The sequence below is a fragment of the Argentina silus genome, assembly GCF_951799395.1.
Source record: "Argentina silus genome assembly, chromosome: 15".
Taxonomy (NCBI): domain Eukaryota; kingdom Metazoa; phylum Chordata; class Actinopteri; order Argentiniformes; family Argentinidae; genus Argentina; species Argentina silus.
In genome coordinates, this window is record NC_139669.1 from 17582718 (window position 1) to 17595955 (window position 13238).

Genomic DNA, 13238 nt, shown 5'->3' on the forward strand with positions numbered 1-13238 from the left:
GGCAGAATTCATCTTCAAAGGGTTGTTTGTTTTAAAGTCTGCAATTTACATGTGGAGGGAACAAAGCAGACCTGCTCTCCATTACACTCACCTCCTTACACACACTCCCATACCTCCCTACACACACTCCCATACCTCCCTACACACACTCTCAAACCTCCTTACACACACTCTCATACCTCCTCACACACACACACACTCTCATACCTCCTCACACACTCTCATACCTCCTTACACACACTCTCAAACCTCCCTACACACACTCTCATACCTCCTCACACACTCTCATACCTCCCTACACACACTCTCATACCTCCTCACACACACTCTCATACCTCCCTACACACACACTCATACCTCTTAGACTCAGAAGAACATTAAGATCACACTGTTTTTGTTTGCCCCTTTTCTGTTTCAGCTAACCTGGTGCAGCACGCCTCTCCCACCCTTCAGTGGAGGTCCCGCCCTGGGACCAAACAGAGTGTGTGTAGAGGTGGTTGTGTTTATTGACTGCATTAGGACTTCATAAAGGCTAATCCAGACAACTGTAGCTGACGATCTGGGATGTCGCTTCTCTGTAATCCGTATTTAACCGTCAATCTGGGCACCCGGTATGGATGCTGGGGCTCGCACTGCCTTGAAGCAGGATTTGACCCAGAAGCTCCTAACTGCCTAAAGTAGATATTTGTGTGTGTGTGTGTGTCTCTGATTGAACCATTACAGTAGCACTGACTGCGTACAGCTGCAGCCCTTTAGCCCCAGGGGGTTGTGGGTAAAAGGATGCCGTCCCCTGTGTTAAACCCCAGGGAGGAAACAGAGTGGCACATGAAGAGTTAAAAGGACGCTAGGGTCTCAGGTCCAGCTTCCTGGCTTATACGAGCAGCAATAAAACAAGTGTGTGTGTGTGTGTGTGTGTGTGTGTGTGTGTGTGTGTATATGTTATGGGCTGCAGTAAAAAAAAGAAGTGAATGCCCTTGCTTTGGTCTCTATTTGGAACCAATTAAAAAAAAGCATCTGGACCTGGAAAGTGACCAGGAGAGATGAGGGAGAGAGAGAGGGAGAGGGAGAGGGAGGGAGGGAGAGAGGCAGGGGGAGAGAGGGAGGGAGAGAGGCAGGGGGAGGAAGGTAGGGGGAGAGAGAGAGAGAGAGAGAGAGAGAGAGAGAGAGAGAGAGAGAGAGAGAGAGAGAGAGAGAGAGAGAGAGAGAGAGAGAGAGAGAGAGAGAGAGAGAGAGAGAGAGAGAGAGGAAAATGCTAAAAGAAAAAGAAATGAGGTGGTGAAGGTCGCCAGATCTTCCTGCCAATATTCCAAGTTTTTTTCCGTACGTGCCAACAGCAGAGACCAATGCCAGGCTCCCACTGAGACCCAGCCCAGGTTACAGCGCGGTCAGAGGAGCCAGGGCGGCCATTTTGAGGCCTTTCTGTTGGGTGGAGATAAGAGAACGCCTCGTTTGTCCCTAATTAGCATCTCCCTACGCTTATCACATCCTGTGGTTGGCCTAATCACTTCCTGTGGTCAGGATTCTCACTTCCTGTGGTCAGAATTACCGCTTATCTGCGGGTGAGATGATAACACTGTCATCCAGAGGAAACATGTCCGAATCCATGCATGAAATATACGTCTTATCTGTCAGGAAGCCCATCTAGTCTGTTGAGTTCGGCTGTGGGGACGCCCGTCAAGTCCCTGTGTACAATGTTCTACAGTCTATAATCGGTCCAATCCTTCGCTAGAGAGAGTCCAGTTCCACTGTTCAGTTCAGCCTCTGACAGCCTGCAGAGTTCAACCCTCCACCAGACAGTCATTTCAGATCCCTCTCTTCCGCCGGTCGGCAGACCACCAGGGAGATCACATGAGACAAACGCATGTGGCCAAAGTCTGGCTGCAAGTGTCACGCAGAGTCATTTAGTCAGAGAAATACAGCCACAACATCAAAGGACACTATTTGGGGAGGCGATCGTCTAAAAAAAGGGCAAATATTCGCGCAGTTACACACACACACATACATACACACACACACACACACACACACACACACACACACGCCATGCTGAGAAAAACGGCCATAAACACACACACGCTTAGTCAACTGTACATGCTAGAACATCACAACCCTCACTCCACCACAGCAAGCATCGCTATGCACACTGCACACTGGGGAGCCAATCAGAGCCCCCCCCCCCTCATCAAAGGCTTACTAGTGAGGAGGGACCAATAGCACAGCTCAACACTGGCTAGTGACTCCGCTAGAGCTAAGGAGCCAGATGCATCTACGGCACACAGCACGGCAGACCTAGCTAGCTAGCTAGCTAGCAGTGGCTACGTCCTGACCTTAACAGCTGCTTTCAGATCAGTCCCCTTTTAACCCAGTCCTGAACTCAACCATCATTAACCGCTCAACAGAAGGCACCCAGAAGCAGCTGTTAAGGACCCAGAGTAACCGTTCTCTCTACACACACGTCGGTACCTGATCCCCCGCAGTGGCGGCCATCTTAGGTGTGTGCCGTGGTGCTTGTTGTAGGGACTGGAAACACAAGAGGATGGTTAGACTGTCTGGAATGATCTGCCTGTTTCTAGCTGTAGCGAATAGCTAATAGCTAATGCAAAGAGCAAACTGCTCCGTTTTCTAGGGAAAATATATTGAGTCTGTGACATTCATCTAGCGTTTCAAGGGAAGTGAGTTAGTTTTTTTTCTCTCTCTCCCCTAAATGGACCGCGTCCAATGTATCCATAACCCTCAGTCGCATTCCAAAATGGAAAGCTCTGGTGTTTTTGTTCCCGTTCTCTCAGAGTTTTTCCTCCTCCCAGATGGTTCGTTTTAGACCGGTCCTCGACTGTTGGAATGTGTTGTGTAATCGCTGTTGTGGAAACTGCTGCGCCTAATACCAGTTTGGCATACAATGCGGGCCAAATAAACAGGCACAGAGACACACAGACACACACACACAGACACACAGACACACACACACACACACACACACACACACACACACACACACACACACACACACACACATACACATACACATACACACACACTGATTGGTGGAGCGAGATTTAGTTCCCTCTCAATCGCCAGCCAATCATGGATGTCAAAACAATATATCAGGAGTGATCAATCAATCTGATCGCTCAGATGGAAACAAACAATCAATGGTTCAGGAGAGGCTTGGTCAGTCACTGTGTGCCAGTGTGCTTACATCCTCCCTTCCCTTCCCCCTGCTCTCTCTCTCTCTCTCTCTCTCGTCCCCTACTCTCATCAGTAGTACTGAGTGATGGCACACAGGCTCCCTGAGAGCAGGGAGAGGGGGGGGGGGCAGCCATTTTGTGGAGCAAAGAGTAGCATAGAGACATCCAGGAGAAAAGGAGACAAATCTGATGCAGGCTCAGTGTGAGTGAGAGACTCAGACCCAGATTCAGGTCTGTTCTCAGGACTCTTGACTGTGAGTAACACTGAAGAGTCTCTGCCCTGCATTTGGGAGGAACGCTGATGTCATCACCACTGCGCAATCTGGGCAAGTAGGCACTAGGCAGAGGGATCTGTATGTTCTCTCTCTGTCTCTCTCTCTCTGAGACACGGAGACCTCTGAGTAGCAAAAAGTCTGATGTCCGTACGAATGTACAGTATGTACAGCATCTATATTCTGTGTGTGTGTGTGTGTGTGTGTGGTCCGTCTACTCACCCACTGGGTCCAGGTCTCTGGTTCTGAGTGAAGCGCCAGTCATTCTGGGGAGGCTTTTGCTGAAAAGAGAGAAATAAAACAACATGAAATGTGTGTTTCTACACGGCAACATGACGTTTGCAGTGTGTGTGTCCACCTTAGCTGTTGTGTATCTTCATTCGTGTCTGTGTACTGTGTGTCTCTGTCCTCCCATGTGTGTGTGTATATCTGTGTGTGCCTGTTGTTGTCCGTGTGTATGGACTCTTCCAGGCTGTCAGGGAGGATGAATTTAGAGAGGGAAGACGTTGCCACGCTCAGGCGGCCATTTTGTTCTGAAATCCATGGAGCATAAAATGTCACTGAAGAACACGCGCACACACACGTGCACACACACACACACACACACACACACACACACACACACACACACACACACACACACACACACACACACACACACACAGAGCGACTCCACTTCTAATTAGGGACAGAGAATAAAAAAACAAACCTAAGCCAAACTAAATCAAAACGGCACCTAAACAAGATTGTCCAGGATAAGGAGTGGATTTGTGTCCTCTTTGGATGGAAGATGCACTGATGATGATGATGATGGACTTAGGACAGCATATCAGGCTGCTCTGAGTGCGTTCCCAAAAATGACAGCCTTAGCTGATTCAAACAGAGCTAGGACCTTGGCGAAGACTCATTATCCACACCCCTTATTCACCGGGACAAAGACAACCACAGCAGCGTCGGTCTCAAACACGGCGTCGGCTGATAAACAGCGATAAGCAGGCAGATGGGAACGCACCGGTAGAATCAATAACATCCCCCAGGACCATGGCTTACTGCCCAAGGACTCCTTCACACAATCAGCTGTTGTTGGGAGAGATGGGGTCATCGCTAGCTTGACTAATTGAGTGGCTGTAATTCACAGCACTCGCATAAAAGGCCTGTTTGTGCAGTAGCCAGAAAGAGTACTCTAGAAAAACAAGCCAGGGCTGAATATAGCTGCTGTTTGTTGTTTAAATATTACATCTGAGAGGACTGAAGAGAGAGAGGAGATGTGCTTTAGGAGCTCTCTCTCTCTCTCTCTATCTATCTATTCATAATGTGTCCCACTACATCCCTTATTCTTTCATCTCCACCTCGCCTTCCCGTCCTCTCTCACCCGTCCTCTCTCTCTCTCTCTCTCCCCCTCTCTCTATGGTTGTGTACTGGTGCGGTGAATAGACCCCTTGGCTGTGCTCCAACCTCTGGCTCCTAATCGACACAAGAGCTCCCAGAGAGAAGCAGCAGGCTGACGTAGAGAGAGAGAGAGAGGGAGAGAGAGGGATAGAGAGAGAGAGAGAGAGAGAGAGAGACTTCCTATCTCTCTCTGAGTTTCAGAGTTAGGTTAAAATGCTACAGATACTCAAAATGATATGCCTCAAAACTGACTACATAAAAACCCTTCAAGCATAACAATACAAATCTGGAAAAAGTGGGTCCTAGCCTGAGGAGGGGGGGGGGGGGGATGTAAAACATCTAGCTATCCTATTACAATAACAACACCACCACAGCCAGCGTGTAGAAAAATGAGCTGCGAAGGGTTAAATGTCAGTATACCCAGAAGGTTCTCTCCTTTCATCCGTCTCTAACACAATAATGCACCTCAATCTGTATGCAAATTCTAATCCGTCAAGGACAATCCAAATGTATTCACATCAACAGATGCCTCCCAGGCACCAGGCAGCAAGTCTTTAGTGGCCGGCTCACACAGTCACATCCTCAGAATGGAATTTAAATAAAACACACACTAGCACACACTCCAGTCTTTGAACTATTAATAGGCCTCTAAATAAGAGATTCATGACTGGGAATAAAGAAGAGAGGTGGGCGGATATGAAATCTAATCGTCTATGCTCACGTACTGGGCACTTAGTCTCCAATTTCAAAGAGACGGACCCACATATTTCCTCTCTCTCTCTCTCTCTCTCTCTCTCTGTTGGTGTGTGTGTGTGTGTGTGTGTGTGTGTGTGTGTGTGTGTGTGTGTGTGTGTGTGTGTTTTGGACGCAGTGGTAATGGCAGGGGAAGAAAAAGGGAAAAAGTGATTTTTCATTTTTAAACCAGAGTGTCCATGGAGGGGCCCGACATTCCAGTGATGTGACGCTCACAGCCGACACACATACACTCTCTCTCTCTCTCTCTCTTCGACACATTCCCAGAGGTCATTCCCAAGGTCAGATCCCACCACAGGCATGGGGGAGGGGCAGGGGGGGGATAAAGGGAAACAGACACTCAGCTGACGTTCTACACCGGAACCCCGGGAGTTCTGGGTAAACACATCTGTACTGTACTGTAGTGAACCATAGTGGGGTGAGGAACGTTCACACATTCAAAGGGTCACACAACCTGCCAAAACGTTTGATCACTTCCGGTTCTGACAAACTGACCCAGGGATAGTTTCGCTGTCCATCAGGTAATAGTTCAGACAGGGTCCAGGGCTCAGGAAAGCTGATCCATAGTCAGTTCTTAAGGTTCCAAAGCAGCTATTCTGGATCAAAGCTAAAAGTACCTCTGTGAGGACCTCTCTCTGCTCTACTGGTTAGGGATTAACCTTCTCCTGCTCTGATCCAGAGAGACTTAGCAGGCAGACAGCTCTGAACACAGTTTCCATTACCACTGAGCAGATTTAGGCAGGCGAACCTATGTCCCTCATCCACCGGAACATGACAACAGTCAGGACTGACAAAGGTAGAAACATCATATGGCTTCTGGACTGATAGGATGATGAGAAGGATAATCATGCTGGGTTAGTCAAGGTAAAAATGCAGTTTATGGACAGGCACATCTGGGCTCCATCTACTTGTGTGTGTGTGTGTGTGTGTGTGTGTGTGTGTGTGTGTGTGTGTTTTGACCCAGTAGGGAAAGCACATTTGGCTCAATGGGATGTTAACCTTTCGAGCGCTGGCCAGAGAGAGGGATGAATGGAGGAGATTCAGAGACGGCTTCCCGCCCAAACACACACAGTCTACTGGCATGGTCTACACACACAAGCTGAACTCCACCTGGTGCTCCCTGCTGCATGAGGAAGTTGGTTTCCCTACACACACACAGGCTCACACACACACACACGGCTTCTCTTTGTATAGCCAGAACTGTGGGTAGACTGCACCTGGTGCTCAATCATAAAAAGAGGAAGTCATTCCTTTTTTATCTTTCTATAGCCTGCCTACCACACACACACACACACACACACACACACATACACACGCTATTCTCCAAGCCATCACAATATATGGTTTCAGTTCCACAGTCCACTAAGCCATTCTAATGGTGACACTAGGGGGGAACTGGACTTTGACAGGACCCCAGAGACAACCATGTAGGACCACACACACACACACCGGGAAGCTGTTGATGAGCTTTACTCTGACACACTGGACCGTGCCCTGACCGTACTCTGACTGTGCTGTGACCATACTCTGACCGTGGTCTGACACACTGGACCATGTTCTGACACACTGGACTGTACTCTGGCATACTGGACCGTACTCTGACACACTGGCCCGTGCCCTGACCGTACTCTGACCATACTCTGACCATACTCTGACCGTACTCTGACCGTACTCTGACACACTAGACTGTGCCCTGACCGTGCTCTGACCGTGCTCTGACCATACCCTGACCGTGCACTGACCGTGCTCTGAGACCATATGATCCTGTGGAGCGCCCGGGGACAGATTCACTGAGCCACGCGGCCTGTTGGTCACACGTGCCGCCTCTTGATCCGTGAAAAGCAGCAAATTTACAAAACACTCCTTATCTAGCACATCACACGTGCCGACCCTGCCACACACACACACACACACACACGATACAGAGAAACACAGCTAAACACACTCACGCAACAGTACACACACACACACACACACACACACACACACACACACTATGTTCTTAATACACACGGATGACTACACGTGTATTACTACCCAGCCAAACAACGCCACACACAGAGCCTGTAGATGAGGCGCTACACACTCCTGAATAGAGAGCAAACGGAGGGACACTGGGGAGCCTCGAACAATGGGACACTTGGGCCCTACGGCCCTGCTAGGATTACACACTGCTGTTGGCCTCGGAGCACCTGACCACACGCATTTATAAACACACACACACACACACACACACACACACACACACAGACACACACAGACACACACAGACACACACACACACACACACACACACAGACACACACAGACACACACACACACAGATTGCGGCCTCTCCTAGACTCGAGTCCATTAGTTGCCACAGACCGTCCGTCATTGTGGCACACGTGCGTAAAGTCATTCGCCTTTCTCTCTCTCTCTCTCTCTTCCCCCGTCGTCCCCATTCCACACGTGTCACTGGAGCAGGGAGACAGATGGTACCCTGCCGACCCTGGGGACAGCCATTCAGAGAGAGAGAGAGAGAGCGAGCGAGAGAGATAAAATGGTCTTGAAAGTGGTAAACAGAGTCAGGACAGGAGAAAACAAGAGAGATAGAAAAATAGACCCACAGTAAACATCCTGGATGGTGAAAACGATCGTCTCCGTCCCTCTGATGATAGAGACGCAGCACCTCAGGCTAGCTCTGCACCATCCATGGCATGCTACACCACGGCATGCTATCACAAACAAACCGACAACACTTCCCACCATCATCATCTTTCTGTAAAGACTTAACCCAGAAGGACAGTCCCTGCCTAAATGAAGAAAAAAAAAAAAAAAAGAGCTTAACTCTCTCACTGACAAATAATTCCAGAACACTCACCACCTAGAGTGCCAAGTGTTGTATGTGGTATTTTACCTAGCAACAATACTTTGATTGGCTATGAAATGATTTTCGTTTTTGGTGAAAAAGTCACCCTTGGCACTCTAGAATGTTGACAATTTGGGCGACTTTATTCACCCTCGACGCTGAATTTGTTAACCTAAACAGAATGACGAAAGAGGCCTCAAAGTATCTTCACATGAATCATCACAACCAGAGCACCGGCAGCCATCTTGAATCTGGATCTACAGTCTTTTCCATACAGTGAGTGAAAAGGGAGTTGTCTGTATCTAATACATGTGAACACAATCTTCTTCAGGACATAGCTTCTATCCACACCCGAAGAACACAGTGTGGAATAGTATTCCCAACAAGTGTTTAGGGAATGGGGTCTGGGAATGTCTGAACATAGAAATGGCCACACACACACACACACACACACACACACACACACACACACACACACACACACACACACACACACACACACACACACACACACACACACACCCTCACTCAGGGCGAGGTCACGATTGGCCATGTGACTTGGAGGCATGGAACCAATCTGCAGTTATAGTTCAGAGGACAACAGGAAGAGAGAGGTCAAGCGCTGACCCCTGGAATTCCTGTTTTTCACTCACCACTTTATTCTTTGACATATTCCCCCCTCCTCTCTCTCCTTCCTTCCCCCTCTTCCTTTCCCTCACACCCATCCTCCTTTTTTTCCACCCCGGACATCCTCCTCTCTCTCTCTCTCTCTCTCTCTCTCTTTCTCTCCCTGTTCCTCTCTCCTTCCTATCCATTCTGTTACCCCAGCACGGGCATCTATTTTCATTTGTCGTTACTCTCCTCCTCATCCTCTCCATCTGTCAAAACCACACGTATTCTCTCTCCCTCTCTATCTATCCCTCTGACCCACCCCTCCCCCCTTCCTTCCCTCTCCCCTTCCCCCTTCCCCTTCCCCCTCGTTGAACATTCTCTCCCTGCTGGTTTTTGGAAGTCGGAGCGAGGGAGTGCATTTCCTGGCCTCAGGTCAGATTAAATATTAAGCCACTCTTCGTGTCCGACCCACCCTGGCAATCAGAACGACACCGTTTTAAGAGCTGCTTCACCACACGCTTTCTAAAAGAAGAGATGATGCAGCAGAGGAGGAGGTGCGGTTCGGGAAGCACCGCACTGCTGCGTGACTTAGACAATCTGGGTCAGCGCGCTCAAGACATGATGTCAGAAACATGACCATCACCAGCGAACAGGAAAATATTTTTTTTCACTTGTTCGCTTACAAGGAAAATAAACAGGATAAGATTCAGACGTTTGAGCCATCACTGGACTGGCTTCTGTCGCTACAGAGGCCCCAAACCCCATTGGTGAAGCTTTCAGGCAACTCCTATCCTAGGGGTTCCCACCAATAACCTCCCCCCCCCCCCCCCCCCCGTGCCCTCACCTCATTGGCTGAGTTCATGAGGTGCTTCCTGTTGAGAGTCATGCTGAGCGTGTTGTTGTGACTCATCATGGGCGTCTTGACAAACACAAAGTCGCTACGGCTGGAGAGGGTGGAGTAGCAGGGTCTGTAGGTGCGTGTGTGAGGGTCCTGGGACCCCCCCACCACCTCCATGTAGCGGATGGGCCCGTCCGTGTTCAGCTGCAGGTGCATGTCCTTCTGGGGCCTCTGGTGGTACGGCCGCCCGGCCCGGTGGCGCCCGTAGCAGCACGTGGAACCCCCCGGGCCGCGGCGCCGGAGGCAGCGCACCATGAGGATGACGAAGGTGATGAAGGACACGGCCGACACGGCGGCCAGGGAGATGATGAGGTACAGGGTGATGTCGGACATGCCGCCCCGCCGGGTCACCGACGTCTTCCGCTGGTCCGAGGCGGCGTCACTGCCACCGGCCCCCTTCTCCTCCACGGTCACCGTGACGGCCACGGTGGTGGAGAGCGACGGCTGGCCGTTGTCCTGAATGATCACGGTGATCTCGTAGGCCGCGCCCCCCTCCTCCTCGGCCAGCTTGCGGGCGGTGCGGAGCTCGCCGCTGTGGGGGGCGATGCGGAACAGGTCGGCGTTGGGCCCGGGGGCAATGGAGTAGAACAGCCAGGCGTTGTGGCCGCTGTCCGGGTCCACGCCCACCAGCTTGTTAATGAGGTGGCCCGGCCCGGCCGACTGGGGCACCCTCAGCTGCAGCCCCTCGTCCTCGGTGAAGGGGGGGTACACCACCAGGGGGGCGTTGTCATTCTGGTCCACCATAAACACGTGGACCGTGACGTTGGTGGTCTGCGGCGGCGCCCCTGCGTCCTGTGCCTGCACCTGGATACGGAAGGCGTTGAGCTGCTCGTAGTCGAGGGAGCGCAGGCTGTAGATGTGGCCGTTGTCGGGGTTGATGTAGACGTAGGAGGAGACGGAGGAGCCCTGGATGCTGCTGGGCAGGATGGCGTAGGACACGCGCCCGTTGTCCCCCACGTCCGGGTCCGTGGCCGACACCACGGCGATGGGGGTGCTGGGGACGTTGTTCTCGGGGACGTCCACGGAGTAGGAGGGCAGAGAGAAGGAGGGGGCGTTGTCATTGACGTCAGACAGCTTCACCACGAAGGTGGTCCGTGATGACAGGGGAGGGACGCCGGCGTCAGTGGCCATGATGACCACCGTGTACTCTGGGACACTCTCGCGATCCAGGTTGCCGTCGGTGATGAGGTTGTAGTGCTCGCCGAAGGCGGAGTTGAGTTTGAACGGCAGCCCCGGCTGGACCGTTAACGTGACCTCTCCATTCTTACCGGAGTCCAGGTCCCGGGCGCTGATGAGGGCGATCACAGTGCCCGGCGCCGCATCCTCTCGGATGGGACTGGTCAGTGACGTCAGAGTCACCTCGGGCGAGTTGTCATTCACGTCTGTGACGTCCACTATGACGTTACAGGAGCCCTCCATGGCGGGGGTGCCCCCGTCCCGGGCCTGCACGGTGATGTGATACACATTCGCTGTTTCATAATCCACATCACCGTTCACGCGCATCTCCCCGGTTTTAGAATCCACGCTGAAAAGCTTCAGCACGCGTTCCGGTGTGTACTTACTAAACAGGAACGAGATCTCTCCGTTTGGACCAAAATCCGCGTCGGACGCGTTCAGTTTCGTTACTAAAGTGCCCGGTGCAACATTCTCCAAAAGGCTGACTTTTGTTACCGGCTCGTCAAAGACGGGCGCATTGTCATTCACGTCCAGAATCTTAATGAGCAGGAGGGTAGAGCCCGACTTCTCCGGCTGGCCCCCGTCTACGGCTGAGAGCAGCAGGCGAAACGAGGCCTGCGTCTCTCTATCCAATGTCTTCTCCAATACTAACTCAGGAAACTTACTGCCGTCGCTTTTTGTTTCTACATTCAAAACAAAGCAGTCATTAGGTGCGAGGTGATATGTGCGCAGAGAGTTGATACCCACGTCTGGGTCTTGCGCACTCTCCAATCGGAACCGCGTGCCCGGCGCGGCCGCCTCCGATATCTCCAGGGAAATATTCTTAGTTGAAAACTGCGGTGCGTTGTCATTGACATCCACAATATCCACTACAACGTGATGTATTTGTAAAGGGTGCTCGAGTATCATCTCAAGATGTAGCGAACATGTTAAACTTAATTCGCACATGTGTTCCCTGTCAATTGTCTGTTTAATAACCAAATCTCCAGTCGCCTGGATTACCTCGAAATACTGCGCCTTGGATTTCGAGGCTACCCGCAATTTTCTTTGAATTATGCTTTGAACGGTGAGACCCAGATCCTTAGCGATATTCCCAACCACGGCCCCGGGCATTAGCTCCTCCGGTACGGAGAAACGGAGCTGGGCGGACGCGCACGAGAGGCACGCCAGGGAAAACCACAGCCTCAGCAAGGGCCAGCCTCCGGAGCGCGTCCTCTGTCTGGACTCCATTGTGAGAGGGGTCCGGGGGATGGAAAAGTTTAACTTCGTCTTTTACCGTAATGTATCCATAGTCCCGATAAACCGACGCTACCAGGCCGTCGGTAAACACTTCCGCTTGAGAAAAAGAGCCGTGGGAAGTTTAGAAGTAATCATGACGCCCTAGTTCTTGACGGAAAATAAAAAAGAAGAAAAGTAAAACTCTTCTCTGCCTCCGCTAGAACCCCTCACTCTGCCTCCCTGCTCCACTCCTCTCAGGGGCGGGGACGCGTCACACAGGCTCGTTTCCTATTGGCAGAGGACGCTGAACTCTCCACACAGATCTCACACACAGAGTGGAGAGAGTGAGTGAAAACTTTTCAGAAGCAATTCTGTTGCACTGGGAAGCAAGTTAAAGACGCTATTAAGATTGTATGTAGTAATAACAGAACAGAGGCTACTTTATAACGGCACGGCAACGGAACGCGTAAAACTAAAATATATTTGATTATTTTGGCAAGAATTATATTTTCTGCTGATATACATACTACATAGCGAAATGTACAACAACAAGAGTAAGTATCGACTTCAAACTTTTGTTCCATGAACATATTCCGTTATTTACGTTTCTGAAAAGTATCAAAAGGACGCACAGTCAAGATTGCAATAATATATTTACCCGCAAGGCGGCATGGTTTCCAAAGTAGCCTCATTTTGCTTTTCATCCCAAATGCTGATGTAACCATGTCACATTATGAAAACACAACAAAGGATGGAGCACTGTCATTGATAGCCAATAACTAAAGGCCATACTGGACATTGGCCTACATTTGGCTATATAAACAGGTTTTACAGCAGGTTTTACAGCAAATCATTTGAATGCTTCTTCATCATGTAGGCTTGTT

The 13238-nt window shown here is 50.6% G+C and overlaps 1 protein-coding gene across 3 annotated transcripts in view; it reads right to left on the reverse strand.

The window, feature by feature from the left end:
• Window positions 1-13238, reverse strand: part of LOC310816216 (protocadherin gamma-A2-like) — a gene marked incomplete at its 5' end in the record, with an annotated part of 66906 nt that overhangs the window by 5554 nt on the left and 48114 nt on the right. For 2 of the 3 annotated variants that reach the window (XM_083686278.1, XM_083686276.1), the window contains 2 exons: window positions 3680-3738; window positions 9907-12558. In XM_083686278.1, the coding sequence (XP_083542404.1) occupies window positions 3680-3738; window positions 9907-12366 (2519 nt within the window). Of the gene's footprint in view, window positions 1-3679; window positions 3739-9906; window positions 12559-13238 lie in introns of those variants that run through there. The other variant, XM_083686277.1, reaches the window with a different exon arrangement.